This window comes from Myotis nattereri, assembly GCF_964212035.1.
Source record: "Myotis nattereri genome assembly, chromosome: 13".
Taxonomy (NCBI): Eukaryota; Metazoa; Chordata; class Mammalia; order Chiroptera; family Vespertilionidae; genus Myotis; species Myotis nattereri.
The window spans coordinates 10,060,228-10,084,843 of NC_138088.1; the positions used below are offsets into that span (position 1 = coordinate 10,060,228).

Genomic DNA, 24,616 nt, shown 5'->3' on the forward strand with positions numbered 1-24,616 from the left:
TGGAAGCTCAAGTTGCTGCATTAAGATATGAAAATTGTGCAAATATTGTTCCTTAGACTGATGTTTGCTGCAGGTCATTGAGTCTCAGTCAATGAAATTTAGAGTGATAAATGCCATATTGAAAATAACGAGATGAAGGAGGGGGCGAGGGAAGGAAGAAAAGAGGCCTGCGTTGGGAGCTCAGGCCCTCGAGTTATTTGGATTGGAAGGTAGACTCCAGCATTAACCAGCTGTGTAACCTTGGGCAAGTCTGTTTAACATCTCTGAGGCCTAATTTCCTCATTTATAAAATGTGAACTATTGCCAGAAACTCTCTGCTAGACCATGATTGTGAAGGTTTTAATGAGATAATCCAGGTAAAGTTCTCTAACACAGTGCCTGGCACTTGTAAATCCTAAACATACTAGTCCTATATAATAAAGATGTAATATGCAAATGGTTGTCACACTGTGAAGCATAATGACTGACAGTGTAACGACCAGATCATGGATCAGCAGGAGGTTGGGGCAGCGAGCTACAAGCTGGCAGTGGAGAGCTACAGGAGGGGGCAGGGCAGCAAGCTATTAGAGAGGGCGGGGGAGCTACTGGAGGGCAGCAGCAAGCTACTGGCGAGCTACTGGAGCATGGATTTGTGCGCAGGGCTACTAGTATGATTATAATACAGAAAGTGGGCTAATGTTTATCTGGCACTGACTTCTTCATAGTCTCAGTGATATCAACCTACCAGTGCCATTATTACTATTTTTAATGTTTATTTATTGATTTTAGAGAGAAGGAGAGAGAGAGAGCGGCATTGATTTGGTGTTCCCCTTATTTAGGCATTCATTGGCTGATTCTTGTATGTGTCCCTGACCAGGGATTGAATGGAAACCTTGGCAAATCAGGATGACACTAGGACTAACTGAGCTACTTGGTCCAGCCAGGGGGGTCTTGAAGCCTGAATCCTGTTTGTACACCTTTGTACTAACAGAATCTGACTGATTATATGGCTGTTGGTGGATGTTTAGAAAATATTTGTGAAATGAATTAATAATTGCATAAATAAATGGATGATGCATGAATGAATGGAAGGAATAATTTTTTCTCAATTAAACTGTGCCTCAAGGATTCATCCACAGATTTCTCAATGTTCGTTTGTTTATATTTTGTTTCAAGGCATTCTCACAGTTTTATTCCCATTATCATGTGTCATTTTATAGAAAACAGGAGAAAAGAGAAAAAAATTTCATATACTTACATAGTCCAAACACTTAAAGTCCCCCTTTTGCATTTTAGGGTATGTGTGTTTTCATCATTTTACCAAAGGATGTTCCTGCTGCAATCTTATATGAAAATAATTTCCATCTTGCTGTTTCACTTAGTAAGATTATTTCATATGCTATTATTTTAATGATAATTTAATAGAACATGATAGATGTGCCATATTATGTTTTACTTTAATATACTCTTTCTGATTTTTAGACCGTGCCCATTGTTTCACTATTATGAATATTGTTGCACTACTTATTTTCATGTATATATGACATAGGTTTTCAGGGTCACTGTCTGTACTTGGATCGCTTTTCTTTGAGGAGCATACAGTCTTTACAAGGGACCTCACCTTCAACCACTGTAGTGATGCACTGTGGTATCCAATTGGATGGCAAGAGTTTAATTATTGTTTAAAAGGGATTATGTTCACCATTTTATACTACATTCAAACCCTTTTCCAGAACACTGTACTTGATAGATATTCCACAGCTATATATGAAAAGAACAAGAAAAGGAAGAAGAGGAAGGGAAAAGGAAGAAAGGGAGAGATGGGGGAGAGAAAGAAGGTAGAGGGGAAAGCGAATAATGAAGAAAGAGAAGGAAGTAAAGGGAAAACAGAAGGGAAGGAAAAATGAGGGGAGAGAAAGAAGAAAGGGAAGAAAGCATAACAAAGAAGGGAACTAGGTAAATCAGAGAGAATGACAAAGAAAAGAAAGAAAAAGATAAAGAAAGAATCAGAAAGCTCATTCTTCTGTGTAAATTTGCTAATAATTCCAAATACATGTCTCTATCCACAACCATACTTTCCAGGCATCAGCTTAGCATGTGACCAAATCACAGGAGAAAAAAGATACAACATACTCTAGTATCTGCCCCTATCTGGGCAATTCCTAGACAGCAGGGCCTCACATTTCACAGAACAGAGAATCCATGGCTTGCTTTGTAGCTAGGTTTTAGGCAACCTTCTTCACCACCCCCCCCCCACCACCACCACCACCACCACCACCTTTCTCAAGGAGAGCTAAATTTATGAAGAAGAATAGTAGATACTGTATGGTGACTTACCTTACCAAGGTAAAACACAGTCAAATTAAATTAGAGAAAAATTTCCCCATTTTCTTGATGAAACACAGCTAGAAATTCAGGGGCAAAATGAAAATATGCATTTTGAAAAGATGTTAAAAGATGGTTAGACACATTCATTGTGCAGCAACATGCACACTAGCAGATAGGGCGACCTCTGTCTGTTGTCAATACGCAATGCTGCGCTCAAGTTTATGTTATGCATGATTGGTAATCAGAAAACCGTAACATTGCCTTTACGATTGGAAATGCCTGTCATAATCTTCACTGAACTAAATTGCTGATTGAATAAAAGTTCTCTTGCCTTAGAAGTGACTCAGTTATAGCAGTCATTGCAACATCAGAGGATTATTTACACATAGAGTAAAAATTCCACATTTGACTAGAATTGGGCATAATGGTAGAGAACATTACTTTTAACTTCATGTAGGAAAATAAACCAATGGCTCGCAATATTTCTACTTTTAACTTCACATAGAAAAAGAAACTCATGACTAGACATATTTCTTAGTGGGAAATTGTCTTCATTCATTCATGAAAAAATATTAGTAGTAAAGTAATCACTGATATGCAAATAGTGTTACTAAAAATGGGGTTTCTCTGTTTGAAAACTTGTTATATAATTTGATATGCATATTTCCATATTTCAATAAGTCAGATAAAAGGTTAATAGATTTAATATTATCATAAATTACTAGCCAGAGTTCGGTACTTTAGCTTCTACAAATTCTTTTGGATAAATAATAAGTGCTTTTCTTTTTCTGTATCCTTGCTTTCCTAATGGGGTGATAGTGGATGGCGGAAATGGAAAACCAAGGCAGCCAGCTTCCATGAAGTCCCCAGGGGCAGTTAGTTGGCAGTGGAGTTGAATGTGAAGACCAGGCCCCATCCAGAAGACCTGGACCTGGACCTGGTTAGTTCTGAGCGAGCTTTGAACATTAACCCTGTCATCAGCACCCACCCTGGCAGCTTGCAGAGTCACACGAATGCAACACAGCCTTCAGCTGAGTTAGCAACCATTGCTCAGAGTCCGGGCTGCCTAAATATTGTGTGAGAGAAGAAAAATGCTTGACCTACTTGGATCCGATAAGATGGAGTCAGTTTTCGGCAGAAATTGATCACAACGGACTCCTTGATAGCCTTCTTTGCACCTGAGAAAAGGGGATAAATAATAAACATATGCATGTGGCTGTGAAAGTTTCAAAATTTCAACAAGCAAAATAGCCTCTAATTACATAAAATAGATAAATGTGAGAATAGAACATTCATGCTTTTGTATAATTTGATTTAGTATGTCTGTAACATCAACAGGCAGATTTTAGCCTATTTCTGTGCAAAAAACAAACAAAAATCCCCAGCATGTCTTTGCTTTCATAATTTTATATATAATACCTACTGCACACATTGAATACTTTTGAAGATGACCCTCGTAGCAATCTCAGCAGTGGTAGCCCTCATGTCAGAGTACTGGACGCAGGCATGCTTTTCTCTATGCAACACACTGTCTCTAAGAGGCTGCGGTGCCCTTTCAGAAGCATCGCTTTCCAAGTGTCATTTTTCTAATAAAAAACATTTTCTCATGTAATTTTCAATATTATCAATAGGTTTTGGCGACCGTTTATTTTTCTTGTGTTTTATTAGTTCCTTTGCGAATTTTTAACTTTTTTTTTTAAGTTAGCTATGCTTCAAGTCCCTGTGGCCTGATTGGCCAGCATAACATCTTTCACATCTGCCAAGATCTCTATGTGCAAGGTCTCTGTGAATTTTCCGTAAATGCCCATTTTTCTCTCCTCATTTTCTCTTTTGAGTTCAGCAAACTTGTGCAAAGTGCCTGCTTTCTGCCAGGCGTTGCACAAGGCACCTTTCCTGAGATGGGCGGGATTTGGAGGGAAGGAATTTGCCTGCAAGCACCAGCAATGAGCATCGCTCTGCCCTGCTGGTCCTCAGTGAGTCTTCACACCACTCCCTCCATCAGGGCTGCTGGCTGCCTTGGACAGCATCAGCTCATCAGCATCAGCTCATCAGCAGCAGGTCCAGGAACAAGTACAGTCCAGGTGGGCCCCAAACCCCTGCTTTGGAACAGTATCCATAGGGGGATGTGGCCTTTAGTGATGGACTTGAAACTTAACCTGTCATGCCCCAGGTAAGCAGGGAGTCACCCATTGTTGCTGATGAATGAATGTCTCCTATAGACAGAGGAGGAAATTGTGCTGTGGGCATAAAAATCAGACTTACCAGAACAATCCTCTGCTTGTTAGAAATCTATTGAATAGATTTGACAAAAGAATGGGAAAGGGACCAACCATTCTGTCTCAGGTGGGACTGTGAATTCTTTCTCTAGAATATGCTTCATTTTCGGTGTAATAAACTATTAGATGAAATCTATTGCAACTGCAACAGCAACATTGAAAGGCACCTGGTCATTTTTCTACCTCTCACAGTGGGTCACATCAGAATTCAGGTGATGGGCAGGCTCTCTTTAGCACCCTTTTAAGCCTGGTGCCCAGAGTGTAGTTGGCTGTTTTCCTTGTACACTGAGAACAAAGACTTCTGATATAAGAACACCCTTGATACTCAATAGGCTATTGAAAAAAAGTTGCTTAAGCAGCCACATATTTTCATAACCTCTTTAAAAATTCATTCATTGCCCTTGAAATAAAGTAGGCGTGTCACTGGGTTTACAATGGTAAAAAGTCAGAAAATACTTAGGACTGGAGCAATTTCTGATGAAAAAATAAATACATTTCTGTTCTCTGGAAGCTGGCCTATTGTTGATAGTTCATCTTTATTCAGAAGTACCGGGACCATGGTGTTTTAATTTTCATTTTCCCATGAGTTACGTTTGGGTGTGTGCTACAGCATGCATTAACTGTTTGAAGGATTTTATTTCCAACAAATGAGGAAGATGTTCAGCACTTTAGTCGTTATAAATTCATTTAATGTGAAACCGTATCCTAGAGAGGTAGGTGCTTTCAGAGGAAGTGTTTTTTGTGTGTGTTTTGCTTTGCTTTTTAAGGCTTCTTTGTAACTTACGAGACATTATTCTATTTGTGTGAAAAAGGAAATAAGGACAGATATTTGAAATTGTTCAAGTCTTAAACAAATTTTCCATGAGTTTGATCCACTCTGAAGTGTTCAGGCCTTGGGGGTATCAGGACGACTGCACAGGGAGCGCCCTCATCCTGCCTCATGCCCCTGAGCTGTAGATGATAGAGTGTGATGTGTGATGGTGTCAGAGCAGCCCGGCCCAAGCTGGGAGACCCACCAGGCTGAGCGCCCAAATGTGCCAGCCCTAAACATTTGTTACGGAGGCAGTTTCCCTGCTAATCGGTGCTGGGTTTCAGAAATTTCATTTTTAAAATTTCCATTCAATAATCACACATAGCCTGGCCAGTGTGGTTCAGTGGTTGAGAATCAACCTATGAACCAGGAGGACACGGTTTGATTCCTTGTCAGGGAACATGCCTGGGGTTGCAGGCTTGATCTCCAGTAGGGGGCATGCAGGAGGAAGCCGATTGATGACTCTCTCATCCTTCATGTTTCTATCTCTCTCCCCCTCTCCCTTTCTTTCTCTGAAATCAATAAAAAAAAAACCCAACATTTAATATCTACACTAATAAAAGAGAAAAATGGCAATTGGCGTACGGTGCTACCCTTTTCATTGGCTAATCAGGGCTATATGCAAATTAACTGCCAACTAAGATTGGCAGTTAACTGCCAACAAGATGGTGGTTAATTTGCATATGTAGGCACAATGCAGGGAGGTGAAAGGGAAAGCAGGAAGAAGCCCCCTGCCACTGACAGTGATCAGAAACCCAGGGAGGAGCTAAGAGGTGGGGGGCAGGGCAAAGGTGGCCCTGGGGCCGCCTTTGCCCTGCCCCCCAGCCATGATCGGAGAATCAGATGCCTTTGCCGCCCTGGCCAGTGATAGCAGGAAGTAGGGGTGGAGCCAGCGATGGGAGCTGGGCATGGTCAAAGCTGGCAGTCCCAGGAGCTAGGGGTCCCTTGCCTGGGCCTAAAGCGAAGCCCACGATCGCGGGGCCGCTGCAGCTGCGGGTCCCTGCTGCCCGGGCCGGACGCCTAGGCCAGAGGCGTTAGGCCTGGGCAGGGGCGGAGCCTGCAACCGCGGGGAGCTGGGGGTCCCCTGCCCAGGCCTGACACCTCTGCCGGAGGCCTCAGGCCTGGTCAAGGGGCCGATCCAGTGATTGGAGGGTGATGAGGGTCAACTCCTCTGGCCGAGGCATCAGGCCTGGGGGGGGGGGGGGGCTAGGGGTCCCCTGCCCAGGGCTAATGCCTGGGCCAGAGGCATCAGGCCTGGGTGGGGGGCGGAGCTGGGGATTGGGGGGATATGATGGTCCCCTTGCCCAGGCCTGAAGCCTGGGTCAGAGGCGTCAGGCTTGGGCGGGGGGTGGAGCAAGCGATCAGAGGGAGATGGGGGTCCCCTGCCCAGGCATGATTCCTGGGCCAGAGGCCTCAGGCCTGGGCAGGGGCCAGAGCCAGTGATCGGGGGGAGATGGGGGTCCCCTGTTTAAGCCTGACACCTCTGACTGAGGCGTCAGGCCTGGGCAAGGGGCCCATCAGGCGATCGGAGGGTGATGGGGGTCTATGCCTCTGGCCGAGGCATCAGGCCTGGGCAAGGGGCAGAGCCAGCAATCGGAGGGGTCTGGGGGTCCCCTGCCCAGGCCTGATGCCTGGGCCAGAGGCATCAGGCCTGGGCTGGGGGCAGAATCAGTGATGGGGGGAAATGAGGGTCCCCTGCCCAGGCCTGACGCCTCTCTCAGAGGCGTCAGGCCCGGGCAAGGGGCCAATCCTGCAATTAAAGGGTGATGGGGGTCAACACCTGAGGGCTCCCAGTATGTGGGAGGGGGCAGGCTGGGCTGAGGGACACTCCCCCCCCACACACACACCCAGTGCATGAATTTCATGCACCGGGCCCCTAGTATATATATATAATTAAAAATCACACATATGTCAACTTGATAAGTTCAGCCCATCCAAATACAAAGACAGAATGTGGCAAGCAGGTAATGCCAATGAAGTGGGCTAAATTCATGACAATATTAAAGATGTAAAGCAGGGGGTCCTCAAACTTTTTAAACAGGGGGCCAGTTCACTGTCCCTTAGACTGTTGGAGGGCTGGACTATAGTTTAAAAAAAAAAAAACTATGAACAAATTCCTATGCACACTGCACATATCTTATTTTGAAGTTAAAAAACAAAAAGGGAACAAATACAATATTTGTATTTGCATGTGGCCAGCGGGCCGTAGTTTGAGGACCCCTGAGTAAAGCAAAGGAAAAAAAGTCTTGAGATGCACTTCTACTTCATAAACTGAGTTTGGCGGAACTTCTGACAGTGTGATAAGCAGCACATCCTTTGAGAAATATCATTGCAAGTTGCTTTTGGTTTTGGTAGATGTTTTGGGAAGTTTGAGAATACTTTTTATAAAGAGTTTTGTTTTTTTAAAGAGATAGGTATAAGAACAAGATAAATCCATATAGTAAAAAAAAAAAAAATGTTTTTTGTTTGTTCATCTTAATAAAGCATGACCTAATTTAATAAAATTATAAAAGTATATGTGCAATCTTTAATGATCAGTACATGCTTTGTTAATAAAAGCACAGATTTGATCTTAACCAGGTTAATATTCTATTATATTTTTTTACTCTGCATTGCTTTAAAACTGCCCTTAATTGCTCCCCATTCTCTGAATTTCTTTATCCCTGAGGAGCCTTGCACACAGATATTTTATTCAGAATTGCAGTGTTCCCTATGGTTTTTTATGGGTAAGCTTCCATTCTATAACTAAATGGCCAAAGAGCAGAGAACGAGCTTAAGATAGGAAATATTATTGGCAGTGAAACAACTACTAAGCAAACGTAGTTTGCAAGAACTAAGAGCTTTTACTTTGCAAAAAATATCACTCTTAAATTCTCTGTTTATCAACGCTGAGCTGAAGGACTTGTCACTTTGGAAAATAGTTAAGTCCTTGGTAATGTCGCTTGTTTAGTTTATTTCTAAACGTAAAAGACAGTGGAGAAGAGCATAGTTGGGGAGACAATGTCCAAACCAGGGTAGGACAGGCGAGGGGGTGAAGAGGGAACCCTGGTGGAGGAACCCTGAACACGAGAGATTGGGTGCTGCAATGAAGTCAGGGGAAGAGCCGGAGACTCTGAGCTCCACATAAGTCTCAGCAAAGTACCCTCCTCTGGCTGGTGAGCCACAGGGTCAAATAAAAAACCAGTATTCTCCCTTTCTACAGGGGTAAGCTGTGTAGTTTCAAATACAGACACCACTTTTTCTACTCCGTACAACCTTCTAACTTGGTCCTCAGTCCCATCCTACTTGGTCAGCTGAACCTAAAATAGCAAGCCACCCCTTTATTTCCTTTTTCCTCCTCTATATTGTCTCTAAGGAAAAGCTTAGTTTAGTGAAAGGTTTTAAAGGGCAACCCTTGGGCCACAGTGAAGAAGAGAATAATACTGACAAAGATGGGAAAATACAAAATGCATAGTTGTTGGTTGTAACTCAGTACTTGTTTTGTCAGTGTGGTAAAGCAGAAGAGGTCACCAGGTCACCAGGCTGGATGTGGAGGATGCCAGGAGAAGACTTTGAAACAGGGAGATCATTTGCTGCTGTTTCCATAGAAACCCACATCCCTTGGCCAGCTAGCGGTGATGACCATGGCCATTAGCCCACAAGCTAACTTCACACCATTCCCATCTCTTCTTTTACAATATGTATCTGTTGGATTATGTCTTGGAACCCATTTTCTGAATAACAAGTAAATTAGAGCTAATAATACTAGTGATTTGACTGAAAATTGAAGAACTCTCACTTGTAACCAACAGCCTCCCTACCTGTCCAGATTATTACTCAATTTATCCCTCTTCCTTCTATTAGGAAAACCAAACCAAATCAAACCAAACCAAAACCACACGGACACCGTTCCACTGAGGAAACGGTACTATCCTCTTAGTCCTCACCTATTGCTTTCCTGGTCACTTACTCACTAAAGGGAGGCATTCTCATTGCTTCACTTCCTCTTCTCCATTCCTTCTCTATCTTCATTGTCAGAGTCTTGATTACCCACATGGATGGCCCAGCCAACACCTGGTCTCTTAGCACGACTTCCTCATCTATATCATGGGTAACAGTGCTGAGTGCATAGTCTTGCTTCTGTGCTTAGTATTTGCATGGTGTACTTTAGGCAACTCACTTAATACCCCTATTTCCCAGTATCAACCAAATAAAACGAAAATGATACCAAGAAGAAAAAAATGAGCAATCACACATGCATTTTGGCCATTTTTATACCTAGAGGTCTTCATATCTGCAAATTATTTTACATAATTTATAGGGAGAAGTGTATGAAGGACAGAAAAATTGACAAATGTTTGCTTTGATCCCTGTGTAGTGCCTGGTCTCTGCATATACTTTGGAGAAAGTATATGTTTCCTTCTTGGAAAGTGGATTTTAGACACAAAATTTAAACTAGCAGGAATCAATTAACTTCAGAAGAGAGATAGTGGCAATGTTACAGGGAAGTAGACATGTAGACATTTTGTCAGTGATATACACGTCTGCCAATTTTAAGGGGCCTATTAAACGCTGATTGGAAAAACGAGCAATCCCTCCAGGTATTTTTCTCTCTGCCCTGCCAGTTCTCCTCGGCATCAGTGTCAGGCCTTGGTTGGAAAAAATGGAAAGATCATCAGGCATTTAAACCTTCCATTCTAGAGGCAGGGTGGTTTGGGACACTGCCTGGTTTTAAATCCTGGAGCAGCTATTTACCAGCTGCCTAGCCCTCCTGTGCCTATTTTTCTTCATCTGTAAAATGGAGATGATAATGGTAGCTCCCTTCTAGAATTATTAGTATTATCAGGGGGAAAATGGCATACCTGTGGGTCATGGTAAGCACTCAACAAATGTTAGTTTTTTATATTCTTTGAATTTGGAATCATCATCCCAGCTTTTCCAGCGAGGAAATGGAGATTCAGAAACATCAAGTGTCTTATCCTAAAATTACATAGACGGTGTTTGCACTAATGCAAACTCAACTGGGGGTGACTTTCAATTCCTTGCTTGATGTGTGGCACTTTCTGACATTCTGCATGGAAATTCAGTAGTCACATAAATTCATCATACACCTTTCCCAAGATTAGTACTTGAAAATATGGCCCACATATTATGAAGCAAAGCCATGATTTATGGTAAGAATTAAAGACCTGGATGTGTAAGTTATTATCCAATCTCAAAATGTTCTTAAGCAAACCATGTCAGAGAGAGTAATCATTCATTTAAAGGCAAATGTGTTCAGCTTCATGTTAATCATAAAGGTAATCACCAACTATGGATGGGAAGCCTCTTAAGGCATATTAGTATTGAAGGATGAAAATGACACTTCCAGACTTCAGGTTGTCCTCAGTTAAACACACACACACACACACACACACACACACACACACACACACACCAAACAAAAATACAGAGAATGGCATTTTAGCAAGGCCAATGAATTGCCCAGCCTTGAAGAGATGGGGAGTACAGAAGCCAGAATCCCAATGCACGTCTCCATCTAAATGGCATTGTGTGCCTGGCGGACTAGAAACATTCCTAGCTAAGGATCTGCAGCCTAGAGTTGCTGGTTAAAGGTTCTGGATGGGTTAGAACAGATTCCCTTCCCTGCCACTCACTGTTGAAGCGGAGATCCAGGTTTGGCTGCGGAGAATTTGTGACAATGATTAACGAATAAGCTGTCTTTAACTGAATTTAGAATGTAACTAAGTGTTCTTATGTAAAAGTAACATTAATTAAAACAGCAAGATGTTTAAGTTAACCAAATGGAATTTAAATTACCTATAGATTGGTTCTAGGTACAGCATTTCCCCTTTCAACTATAAATGGAAGAATTTAGAATTGGATTAATTTTAAATTGCAGAGTAACAGCTACCTTTATACTTAGGAAGGTTCTCCAATGTGTTATTAATGGCTTTCAAATATATGGGTGTCCAAAAATGTATACACACTTAAAATAATTATTAATTCCAGTGGGTTAAATCTGAAAAGAAAGAAACATCTATTGAGCTGTCAGGAAAAAAAAGTGTGTATACATTTTTTGAGACACCCTGCATCACAAATTCCTTGACAGAGGCAACTGTTGCTTATTATGTCACTCATCCTACAACTCTGATGTTCCTTGCTAACAGAGTTGTGTCTGCAAAAAATTAGGGATTTGTTTTTTACAATTTCCCTTGGGCAAAGTTTGAATTCAAAGTAGATGGAGGTCATTTGTTGCATCCTAAGACTGCTATGATTTCAGAAGCAAACTTGAAAGCATCTGCTCAAATCCAGGAGGTATGCTACACTGTGATAATATTTGAGCCCTAAAGACAGAAAGGAAGAGAATGACTGCAAACCTGAGAAGTTAAAAAATATGACAAATGCATGTTGACTCAATCACCGGTTCTTTTCAACCATGTGTAGAGTATCAGGGACTCATATCCAATAGCCACCCACATAATTTGGTCATTTTTTTTTTTTATTACCAGACAGACAACAACTCATTCACATCAAGTCATTTTACTCTCCTACGTGGCACATTCACTTTTGGAGAACCAATGGCTGGGGAGCTCTCATGTCAGTATGAATAAATGGTTTGCTTTTTATAGACATTTAGCCCCTATTTGGTCAAGAGTTGTGCCTCAGCCTTACCATCTCATTAACAAATTTAACACACATCACATGGCTTGAAGGTACTATACAGCTTAGCGTGCATAGCAGTATTATCCAGAGCAGCCATGTGGGCCGACAGAGCCATTCTATCTAATTTAGCTTTGATTTGATTTTATTTAAAAGTAAAAAGAAAAATCTCTTTTTAGCCTAAGAAGATAAATAAAGGAATAATCCATCGGCCCTCTTGCACAAAGACTTCATAATTTCAATATTACAAGAAGTAGTAAAATAGTAATTGCCCTAAAAAGAACAAAAGGATTCACATTTATGGAGAAAATTCTACATTTACTAATTCTGATTCTGAAAAATGTGAGAGTCTAGTTTTTAAGGGAAATAGCCTGTTAAATATAGGTAGAAAAGGCATGTCCTTTGGATGTAAGATGACCTCCACTTCTCCCACTTAGAAGCGTGACAGAAGTCTGTGACTGACCTCTCACAGCTGGTCATCTCTGAGTGGAATTGCCGAGTCTTGATTTAGTGCATGCTCTGTGTACATGCAGGGCACACACACACATTTCCCCTATTCCTTGTAAGTATGCCTGATAATCAGAAAATTTAGGCAGGTAATTTAGGTTCCAACATTAAAGTCAGAGTACAGTCAGGATCTTTTTCCCCACTTTCCTAGTTAATGAAAAATTTTCATTCAGACCACTGTAATTAACCTGGTTATTAATTAACTAACAGGAAAGGAGCAAAGGGAAGGCCAAATGATATAGGCATGCCGTTTGTACCAGAAAACTACAGTCTAGTATTTTCTAAGTCTTTCCCCCACAGATCCTGGGTGAAGGGAATGGACAAAGAGAGAACAGACGCATGCCCAGTAGTCTGGGTGACACAGAGAGGGTGCTTTCTTGTTGGGCACACCTGGGAGCAGGTCATTGGCGGGGATGGATGTGCCAAACTGAGATAAATAAGCTCCTGAATAAAGGACTTCCCTTCCTTCCCTCTTGCTGCTCATGCTGGAATCCTGGCTTGCTGGGCTATCATGTTCTGCACTCACCCACATAGCCCACAGCCATGCGGACTCCACACACAATGCACTGATGGACTGGAACTAGCCTGGTTCTCTGCCGAACTCACCCCACCACAGAACAGAAACTCTGGAGACTGGCTTTGCTTTTAGCTCTACCGGACCCCCAGCTGCACCTTTTCCAGGACAGGCTGAAGGGAAATAGGACTTTTAAAGCCAACAGATATATCTCCACACAAATAAAAATCACTCATTCTCCCACGCTAGTCTTAGAACATTCTTTTTCTAAAGATATCATAAGAACCAGACCTGCAGCACCCAGTGGAGAAAGAACCCCCAACTTCCATCCGTGGGCACCCCACTTCCACCGATAACACCATGGCTGCCTTTGATATTTCCCAGTCAACAGCAGAGCAAGTTTTTTTTTGTCTTTACATCCACTCCCTATGACTCTTCTATGTTATTTTCACTTAAGATGCTACAAAGATTCAGACACTAGCCAATCACAGACTTTCTCTGATGCTTAGGCTACAACCACATTCAGATTCCTTCACTTGTCTCTACTTGTTATAGTAAGAAGAACAATTGATTACCATGTCCAGACTAGTCAGTGGAATTTACTCTTTATTCTTTAGGTCTGGCAATCATACCTACACAGGAGTAAAAGGTAATGACCATCCTTGTCAGTTTGAACTTCACAAGAAATACAAAACTGAGCCAGGGTGAAATATCCTAAACTTACCGAATTAGTGCATGGGTGCTCATAACAAAGTATGATAGACTGGTTGGCTTAGTATAATAATCTGATTATCCTATCTAATAAAAGAGAAACATGGTAATTGGCGTACGACCGCTACCCTTCCCATTGGCTAATCAGGGCGATATGCAAATTAACTGCCAGCCAAGATGGCAGCCGGCAGCCAGGCAGCTTGAAAGTAACATGAGGCTTGCATGCTTCAGTGACGAAGGACTCCAACGTTCCCCGCCTGCCACTGCAGGCCTCTGTGCTGCAACTCTAAGCAACTATGTAACAACTATAGAAGCTAAACAAAACCCCAGAAACCTGCTTTAGTCCACTGGGCTTCAGCCAGCAGGATCATAACATTGTAAGCAAAGGCCAGAAAACTAATTTCAGCAGCAGAGGCCTAAGAGCTGGAGCCAAGCCTCAAAGCTAAAGCTGGTCCAGAATAAAAAGAAAAAAGAAAAAAGGGAGCGGTTGGGAGCTTCAGTCACCACCAGTCAGAAAACAGCCCTCACCCCCTCACCCAGACTGGCCAGGGACCCCAGTGGGGACCCCCACCCTGAAGGATGTGTGACCAGCTGCAAACAACCATCATCCCCTCACCCAGCTGGCCAGGCACCCCAGTGGGGACCTCCACCCTGAAGGATGTGTGACCAGCTGCAAACAGCCATCATCCCCTCACCCAAGCTGGCCAGGCACCCCAGTGGGGAACCCCACCCTGATCCAGGATACCCTTCAGGGCAAACCAGCCGGCCCCCACCCGTGCACCAGACCTCTACCCTATATAGTAAAAGGGTAATATGCCTCCCAGCACCAGGATCAGCGGAGCTGCAAGGCCTCCCAGCACCAGGATCAGCGTGACAGGGGGCAGCGCCCAAACCCCCTGATCGCCCTGCGGCTCTGTGTGTGACAGGGAGCGGGGCCACAACCTCCCTATCCACCCTGCTCTGTTCTTGACAGGGGAAGGTGCCCCAACCACCTGATCAGCCCTGCTCTGTGCCTGATAGGGGGGAGCTCCCCAACCCCCTGATCGCCCTGCGGCTCTGTGTGTGACAGGGTGCAGGGCCCCAACCCCCTGATCGGCCCTGCTCTGGTGTGACAGGGTGCGGCGCCCCCACCTTCCCCCCCCCCCATGGGCCCTGCTCTGTGTGTGACAGGGTAGAGCCATAACCTCCCCATCGGCCCTGCTCTGAGTGTGAGAGTGGCGGCACCCCAACCCCCTGATCGGCCCTGCTCTGTGGGTGATAGAGGGCGGCACCCCAACCCCCTGATTGGCCCTGCTCTGTGCGTGACAGGGTACAGAGCCCCAACCCCCCTGACGGGCCCTGCTCTGTGCATGACAGGGGGTGGCGCCTCAACCTCCCCATCGACCCTGCCTTGAGTGTGACAGGGGGCGGTGCCCCAACCCCCCAATCAGTCCTACCCTGAGCGTGACTGAGGGTGGCATCTCAACCTCCCGATCCGCCCTGCTCTGTGCATGACAGGGGGCGGCACCCCAACTCCCCAATCGGCCCTGCTCTGAGCCCGACCAGGGGCTGCACCTAGGGATTGGGCCTGCCCTCTGCCACCCGGGAGCAGGCCTAAGCCAGCAGGTTGTTATCTCCCGAGGGGTCCCAGACTAGGAGAGGGCACAGGCTGGGCTGAGGGACCCCCTTTCCCCATCGAGTGCACTAATTTTTGTGCACCGGGCCTCTAGTTATTTAATAAGAAAGGAGTAAGGGGAAGACTAGATAATATAAGCATGCCATTTATACAGCTTTGCTAGTTTAACATTTTCCAAGCCTGTTTCCTGCTGATCAATGGCAGAAGGGACCAAAGACAGTTTTGACACATGCCCAGTAAGGTCTGAGTGACTTGGGAATGTGTTTACCTGACTGTCAATCACACCTGGGAACAGGTAATTGGCCAAAATAGGTGTGGTCTCTGCAAGGGAGCAAAACCTAAATATTTAATCTTCTGAACAATATTTAAACTTGTAACTCTCACTGGCATGCCGGGCTCCTGGCTCTCCTGTTGCAGGGTGCACTCCCTGTGCCCATGTGGCTCAAGGCCATTTGGGACCCACCCAATGGACGATGGACTTTAATTAAACTGATGCTGAGCTGGACCCTGCTGCAGCGTGGAATGGACACTGAACACTGGCCCTCCTTTTGGCTTTGCAGAACCCACAGCTGCCCCTCTTTGGGGGCTGGTCCAAGGGGCATGGGACTTTACAACCTGAGGAATATAACTCCACACGAACAAAACCATTACCACAGCTCATTTTCCCATGGGGGCTTCTGCAAATGCTTATTTCAGCGGCATCCCAAGAACCTCATGCCCACTGATGACTGGAAATCAGGCCCACTAATTTCTCCACCAACAAAATGACCTCATTTAATCGTAATTAATTCCTAAAGATCCTGTCTCCAGATCACTTGGGGGTTCAGGCTTACGGATTTGGATGTACAGAGCAAGTCACCCCAGGATGTGCCTCTGTAGGACACAGGGTGTTTAGAACTAAAGGCAACTTCAGCCGCAGGCTCAAAAGAAACCTCTGTCCCCCACACTTAACTGCCTAAGAGAATTTGAAGTAGAGGCCTTGTCCATAAGAGATTATCAGCAAAAACCTTTTCACCCTTTCACATGGCAGAACGACTTTTATTCACTAAACACCTGCTCTTCTTAGCATCCCGCAAAAATCCTTTGAAGACTCTAAAGTGCTTTCCCTTACCCCTAGCTCAGGATGTCTTAAACACCTCAACCCCCTTTCTGTCTCTGAGCTTCCTGCATGTGGAGGTCTCTGACTATCATGTGTGGAAAGTTCCTATTCATATGTATGCATTAAATTTGGTTATTTAAAGAAATATATTTTGGTTATTTTCTCTTGTTAATCTGTCTCATGTATACTCAATTATAGGATCACCAAGAAGAATCTTGAGGGCAGAAGAAATTTTGTTCCTTCCCGACATGGGCAAATAAAGGGGGGTGGGGGGGGGGGTTCTACAGAAAGTGACTTCACAGTGTGATCTGATCACAAATGTCTAATTTGGCAGGTCATGGTGATACTCATACTCCAGGCATCTAACCTTTAAAAGTAGAAGTTTAGCCTTGCATTAAACAAGCCATGCCCATTTTCTTCTGGACATATAGGATAACAGAACTTTGAACTGTCTGTTTTCAGACCCCTCCAGAGAAACCACCCTCAAGAAAGCACATAATGTTTCTAACTGTCCTGTAGTCCAGTCTGTGCCTTGCTTCCTCCCACCTTCATGTCATGTTCCTTAAATTCCCTTCTTAATCTCAAGCACATAAAAGAAGCTGCCATTCTTATTCTTCCCAGCATTTGCGATCTCGCTCCCTGGCATATGTCATCAGTTTTGGCTCAACTGAACTCTTACAAAATTTGTTTACAGGTTTGATGGTTCTTGCTTCAACAGGCTTGAACATATGGCTTTTAGGGAGATGTAAGTCAGTCCATAGCAGCTACTCAGCTGGGAAACTGATTTCTACAGGACAACAAAGACCAGATTCTTCTGTGTGGAGGGCTTCCAGATAAAATACAGGACACCCAGTTACATTTGCATTTCAGGTAAACATTTTTATAAGTTTGTCCATGTATAATATTTGGGGCATACTTATACTAAAAATGTATTCATTATTTATCTGAAATTCAAATTTAACTGGATGCCCTATATTTTATTCTTTAGATCTGACAACCATAACTATATGGCAGTAAAAAAAAAAAATCTGAATAGTTAAGGAAGTAAGTGTTAGATGCCCAGAGCAAGGAGGATGGGCCAGGTACAGAAACTCACCAGGGCAGAAAGCTCCAGATGCCTACCAAGGGGCAAAACTGGAAAACAAGAACCTTGCCCCCAGGGAACCTATCCTCCCCTATCAGATCACTGGTCATGTGGTTTGGACCCCTCACTTTTTATATTGCTGGTCATGTGGTTTGGACCCCTGATCTTTTCCTTTGTAAAGATAACATTAAGCCTCAGTTGTATTTCAGTTCCAGCCCCAGAAAAGCAGCAAAGCCAGACAGTGACACCGCAGCTGCATCAGGACCAGACACATTAACTAATGACCCCCTGCCTGGCACCATCCCATCAGTGGAGACCACACCCTGAAAAAGCACACCTGGAAAGCTGATGAATAGTCTATGAAGACCCTCCCCTCAGACCTCCAGAAAGATTCCCACCTGCAATGAAGAGATGAAGACGCTCTGGACAAAGGACCCAGTGCATGCTCCTCCTCCAAGGAGCATGCCCTACCATTCCCCGACAGGCACGTATCCCCCAACCTCTAAGGGACCCCATGGGACTTGCAACCAGGGCAGTGGCAGCTCATCCGGGGCTCACCCCGTGACCTGTCTCCAAGACCCACTTTTATCTGACTTCTCAGTGAGCAACAGCCTGGATTTTCCTGTTGCTTCTTTAGGCCTTTCCTTGCTTCACTGCCCAAGTATATTTTTGCTGCTATCACCTACCCAATGTTCCCTTGGCTTGGTGCTGTGCAGACCTTCCCTTTGGACATTCCATCCCCCATCGCCTTTCCTTAAATAAATTCCATTTTCTTTAATCACCGCCTGAGATGGCTATTTAACCTGCCCTCACGCACCACCCAAGTTAACCTTTCAGTAAGAATCATCAATAAGAACACCTGGGCTACCGTTAATGTGCGATATTTTTGCTATAACCATATCCTGCTTTGATAATTTAGCAAGCTCTTGTTTGAAGGATAAGGAACCTGGGCACATTATATTTCCAGTTGACCCTTAACATGGGGTTTAGGGGTACTGACCCCAAGACGTAACTATAGCTGACCCTCCGTATCCAAGGGGATTGGTTCGAAGACTGTCAGCATTAATATAAGGAAGAAAGTAAAAGGGGATGAAATAATTTTCATAAACTGGGAAGCAAGCAGGAACTACTAACAGAACAGAATTTCCATCCAGCTAGCTTACTGGTGAACAAACCCATTGACACACTCTAGGAGGGCTACCAACCACTGGTCCCCAAAGGCCAGTACTGGAGGTGGGGGAGGACATGCCTCTGCTCCATGGATGAGCAATAGAAACTAAATGATGTAATGAAACTTTTGGACGGCACAATGGGGATCAGGATGATGAAGTAGAGGGGCGGGACTTAGCGTGGGAACAAGCAGAAAGGTAACTGGATTGATAGAGGGCATGCAAACCCAATAGAGTTTACTGGGAGGAGGGCCCAGTCCAAGCTCAGGAAAAGTTAGAAGTGTGGGTTGGATAATTTAAATGGTTCTTGGTCCTTTGCCTAAACCAAAAAGATATTTTGAGAATTTACAGAAGCCTCATGGCCATGCTTCTAGAGTCTGCCCACCCTGTAGGTCCCTCAGACTGTATTAATTCTCCTTAATTTACAATAAGACCTTACCATCTCCTTTAAACTTGTACCCGTGTGGGCATTTGGAGTTCTTTCCTCACGTCACTGCAAAAGGACATATTGTGCGCACTAGCAACAAGAACACCCACAGATACCGACATCCATGGATGCTCAAGTCCTTTCCACAAAATGGTGCAGCACAATGCATACAGGCAGCCCTCCCCATCAAAAAATTCTGTTTTTGATCCCAGGTTGGTTGAATCTGAGGATGCAAAGTCCAGAGATATGGAGGGAAGGCTGTGTATTTACTGAAAACAAAATCTGCTTTAAAGGGCCCCTGCAGTTCAAACCTGTTGAATGACAGATCAGCTGTACTTGTAACAAACATAGGAGGGATGTCATGAACTCAATGAGTCTGGAAGGGGACAGTATGAATGTCAATTGCTAGCTCTTCAATGGCCTAAGCACTTAAAGGCTACTTCAGGAATGTGGGGATTATAGGGAACAACCTGGGGGGGGGGGGGGGGGGGGGCTAGCAATCTGAATCTGTGCCAGTAACCAGTATCCTAATGCACATTCTTGTTAGCCTATAATTAAGTCACTGCCCCTTCCAAAGGCAATAATCTGTTTTCCAAAATACTTTGAAGGACCATGAACCAAGAATTTAACAGCTTAGCCAGAGGGGAGGTCACGGGCACCACCCAGGCCAAGCCTTCGGGTATAATCTCACTTCCCCCATCCCAACCCACAGAGGGACTGCAAACCCAGAAAAGTCAGGAAGCCTGGTGCATATCTGGGGAGACAAAGAAACCAGGGGGTGAATGGGAGAGACCCTCCGCATTCGGTGCTCAGGCTTTGGAAATAGACTCCCCTGAGTCACTGTACTAGTACATCTGCAAATAAAGGGTTTTTCCTGAACCTTCTGAGCACCCATTGTGTGTTTTTCGGTCACCTGGTAAATTCTGCAAGGAGATGAAGTAATGCCATTTGTAAATGTTAGGTGCTGATTTGTGACTTGAGGGTTTGGGTCACTAGCTACTATTTTGCATAAATTCTGAATAAACACAAGAGCATGCTGGCCAGCAGCCCAAGGAAAAACAAAGGAAGAAAGAAAGCCCATTTTCTCTGCTTCATTCTGCATCTCACTTTACTCAGGATGATTTACTATCAAGGCACTCGCACGCTATTGAATTGAAAAGCAGTGAAGGTGGATGTACAGCGTGGAGCAGCTACACAATAAGAGAGAAGACACAGGAAGAGACTCCTCTGGAAAACTGGGATGTCCTTTCTGGAATTCACTGTCCCCAGAGGAGAAAAGGAGAGAGTAGGATACAAACAAGAGATCACAGGGGGCAGCCTGTCCTCTGCCTGGGTAGTGTGGGTGATTCCCTGGAGCAAAGCAGTACTCAGCCTGATAAGGAATAGGAAAAGGAAAATAAATCTGGGAGATAGATCTTATTTAAAAGGCGTCTTTATGATTGGCATTGTAAAGGAGACAGGGAGCTCATTAGCAAATGAACTGATAAAACCGCTCACCGCAGGCTTCAAAAGAAGTGGTAATAATTATTGTCTCTCTAAGAAAGGGAGCAACATATCCACACAGTGTCAGTCACAAATCCGTTTGCAGACATCACAGAGCAAGCTGCAAAGAGTCTCACAGCTTTCTGATTTAATTAAGTGAAGAAAGCGAAAAAAAGACTTTTACAGTTTACACTCCTGGATCATAGAAGGTTCTACATTAAACATGATTTTTTTAAAGCCATTTTAGAAACCTCTAGAGTTTGCTGAACTCGCGTTCAACAGCATAATCTCCCTTATTTCTCCCAGGATGTTGTACAGTTGGCTAACAGGGTACAGCATATCTGATGGCTAAAGGAAGTGGGAAGCTTTGATCAGAATTCACAATAATATATCTCCCTTGTGAGATAAATGATTTACTTCTGAGGATAAATGGATATTATCTTTCATTATGTATGACATTCATCAGCAACAAGGAAACTTTGGACTGAATGGAAAGTGATTTCATATTAAAAGCCTTATGCAATTCAGACTGAGATGAAAGTGAGGTCTTGCTTTGAAAAGAAAGAGTGGCACAGGCTTGGAGGTTTAAATGCATGTGCCGTCAAATATAATCATTCCTCTAAAGCTGAAAATCTATTAGGAGAAAACTAGAATTATGTGACTAGATCAACCTCAATTCTGCACAAAGCCCCATTTTTTAACCATACTATTCTACTTCCTTGAATGTGCTATTAAGACCAACTTTGAGAACTGAGAATAGTGGTAAAACCAGGTAGGAAAGAGAAAGAAGTGGTGGGGTGGGGTGTAAGTGATTTAAATTCCCATAATCATAGAAAGTCAATGCACCATAGCTGGTAGATAAATCAAGAAATAGAGGCTTAACGTGTTATTTAGAGATATAAAGTTAACAACCAGGAAAATGTCAAAGGAAAATCATGTAATAGGCTTGCCTGCATGAATTGGGAGGGAGTGCAAGTTGAGAGAGTTGGGGGGTGGGGGAGTTTGTGTAGAAAGATGAGATCAAGGCTGGTGGCTTTTCATTATAAGCACATTTGTATTTTCAATTTATTATTTTTTAAATCACACTTAGGCAATAAGCAATTTAAGTACAGCAAATTATTTAATTTTAAAACTGATTCCAGTTCTTTGCTTCATTGACTCTTTATGACCCAGTTATACAATCACATCTTCATTTGATTTTTAATAATAGGAATTAGTATATCTTAGACACACACAAAAAAAACATTTATCATGAAAGACAATGTGAAGAAAAAATGAGTAAGCAAGCAACAAACTGGGAGAAAATGTTTGTAAAGATATTATTTGATAATAGACTGTTATCCAAAATATGCAAAGAACTCTTAATACTCAAGAATAATAAAACTAACCACACAATTAAAAAGTGGGACCAAGACCTGAACAGACACTTCACCAAAGAAGATATAAGGATGAGAAATAAGCATATGAAAAGATGCTCCACATTGTTTGTCATTAAGAAAATGCAAATTAAAACAACGAGATACCACTACACACCCATCAGAAGGACCAAAATCCAGGACAATGACAACAAGGAATGCTGGTGAGAATGGGGGCCACCAGGAACTCTCATTCATGGTGGTGGAAGTGCAAAATGGTGCAGATACTTTGGAAGACAGTTTGGCAGTATTTTACAAAACTAAACAGCCTTATTACATAATCCAGCAATCATGCTCCTTGCTATTTAGCTGAAGGGGTTGAAAACTTATGTTCATACAATATCCTGCATAAGAATGTTTAGAGCAACTTTATTCACTTGGAAGTGAAGCATGGTAACAACCATGTTTGGGTAAATGTTTAATATTTTAGCCCTGCTGACTTGGCTTCTGTCATTATTTGCTTGCTAAAATAATAGAGAAGTTATTTTGATTTTCTGAATTATATAAATCATCCCATTTGATTGAATACCCTATTGATTGTAATTTGAATACCCCATTGGTTATGGTCACGCTGGTTTTAGAAACCACATTCCTCTGTACCTGGAGGCCAGGACAGTACAACTACTCTAAATTGCCTCAGTGGCTCCAGATAATGTGTTTCTGTCAACTCAGTGGTCCCAAGACCCGAAACTATAATTAATCTTTGTAGATAACTAATCGGCTCAATCTAGCTTCTGTAACAAACTGCTTTTTTTTTTTTTTTTTTGCAAACCAAGTTCCTCATTTCAAACCCCGAGATGTAATCAATACCTTTGTGATTTTTGCCGATATAAATCTGGCGTTGCGGCTATTTAACACTACAAGATTTGGAGAACATTGCCCCCTCATCATCCCGGCTTTGAAATATATGTGACTCCTTAATTCGACTTCTTGAGGCGTCCTTCTGTGATTCGTGGGGTACATTACAACAGAAGGAACCAAGAAGTCCTTCAGTAGGTGAATGGATAACTAAACTGTGGTACATCCAGACAATGGGATATTATTCAAGGCTAGAAAGAAATGAGCTAGCAAGTCATAAGAAAGACATGGAGAAAATTTAAGTGCATACTACTAAATGAAAGCATTCAATCTACAAATGCTTCATACTGTATGATTCTAACTGTATGACACTATGTAAAAGGCAAAAACTATGGACACACAAAAAAAGATCAGTGTTTGCCAAGGATTGGGGATGAGATGAATAGTCAGAGCACAGAGAATTTTTAGGGTGTAAAAATACTCTGCATGATTCCATAATGATGGACATACATCATTATATGTTTGTCCAAACCCACAGAATGTACAACACCAAGGGTGAATCCTAATGTAAACTATGCAGTGTGGATGACTATGAGGTGTCAGTGTAGATTCATCATCAGTGACAACAAATGTGTGACAATGTTGTTCATAGGGAGGCTGTGCTCCTGTGGGGGAAGGGAGTATATAGGATAACTCTGTATTTTCCGCTCAATTTTGCTGTTAACCTAAAACTGCTCTAAAAGTAAAGCCTTAATTATATATTTATAGATGACAGCCAAATGAAACCAGATGTAAGTATAGTAGTAGAACCAAATATAGAATGATGGAGGTGAAAGAAATCATAAAGGACATTTAAGCCACCTCATTTCACAGAAGATAGTATTATAAAACAAAGGTGGGGGACTTGCCAAAGCCATCAAAGGGCGTAAAGGGTAAATAAGGATTAAATCCTTGGATTCTGTTTCTAAATTCAGTGCTCTTTTTGCTATCTTACATTTTCTCTTAAAAAGAAAAGACATTCCTAAGTCCAGCTGCCATCCTTCATGCCAAAATTTTCTGAGCCTTTTCAGTGAAAGCATGTGTATCATTGGAGATTAATCAGCATGAGTCAAGTGACTAGAGTTCTAGTAACCAAGCAAGGTCAAAAAAAGGTGGTGATATCATTATTAGCTTGGATAAGACTAAATAATGAAATAAATTCTAAACTATAATGTCATATGAGAACTGGGAGTATCATGCCAGAGCACAGGTAAAAATGAGTGAGCTAGTAAAGGCATATGAGAGGATATTCTTTCTAATAGTGATATGGTTATGATTTTCTAAAATGTATTTTGATTATTCATTTACAGTTAACTTATATTAGTTTCATGTGTACACTGCAGTGATTAGATATTATATAGCTTAGTGATCATTAAATCTCATGCCCATGTGACACCATACATAGTTATTACAATGCTAGGGGCCCAGTGCATGAATTTGGGCACCTTGAAAGGAACTGTGGGCCATGAGGCTGCGGTTGCCAAAGGGGCAGGTCTCGGCCCATCCTTCATACCCCTGCCTGGCCCCTCCCACTGTGGCTCCTGGTCCCCACTCTGCTGGCAGCCCCGCTCCCACTGCCACCACTCCCACGCATTTACAGCTCTGGCCCCACTTGCACCTGCTGCCAGTGAGGAGCGATTGGGGCCAGCACCATCAGCAGGTGAAAGCACCAGCTGCTGCCCCAGTCGCCCCTCAGGAGCAGGTGCAAGCACCCGGCAGA

The 24,616-nt window shown here is 43.2% G+C and overlaps 1 protein-coding gene across 3 annotated transcripts in view; it reads right to left on the minus strand.

Moving 5' to 3' along the window:
* The window catches only part of NRG3 (neuregulin 3), a gene marked incomplete at its 5' end in the record, with an annotated part of 1,046,633 nt that overhangs the window by 229,025 nt on the left and 792,992 nt on the right, over positions 1–24,616 (minus strand). For all 3 annotated transcript variants that reach the window (XM_081104470.1, XM_081104469.1, XM_081104468.1), the window contains one exon: positions 3,412–3,485. In XM_081104470.1, coding sequence (XP_080960596.1) covers positions 3,412–3,485 — 74 coding nt within the window. The remainder of the gene's footprint in view (positions 1–3,411; positions 3,486–24,616) is intronic.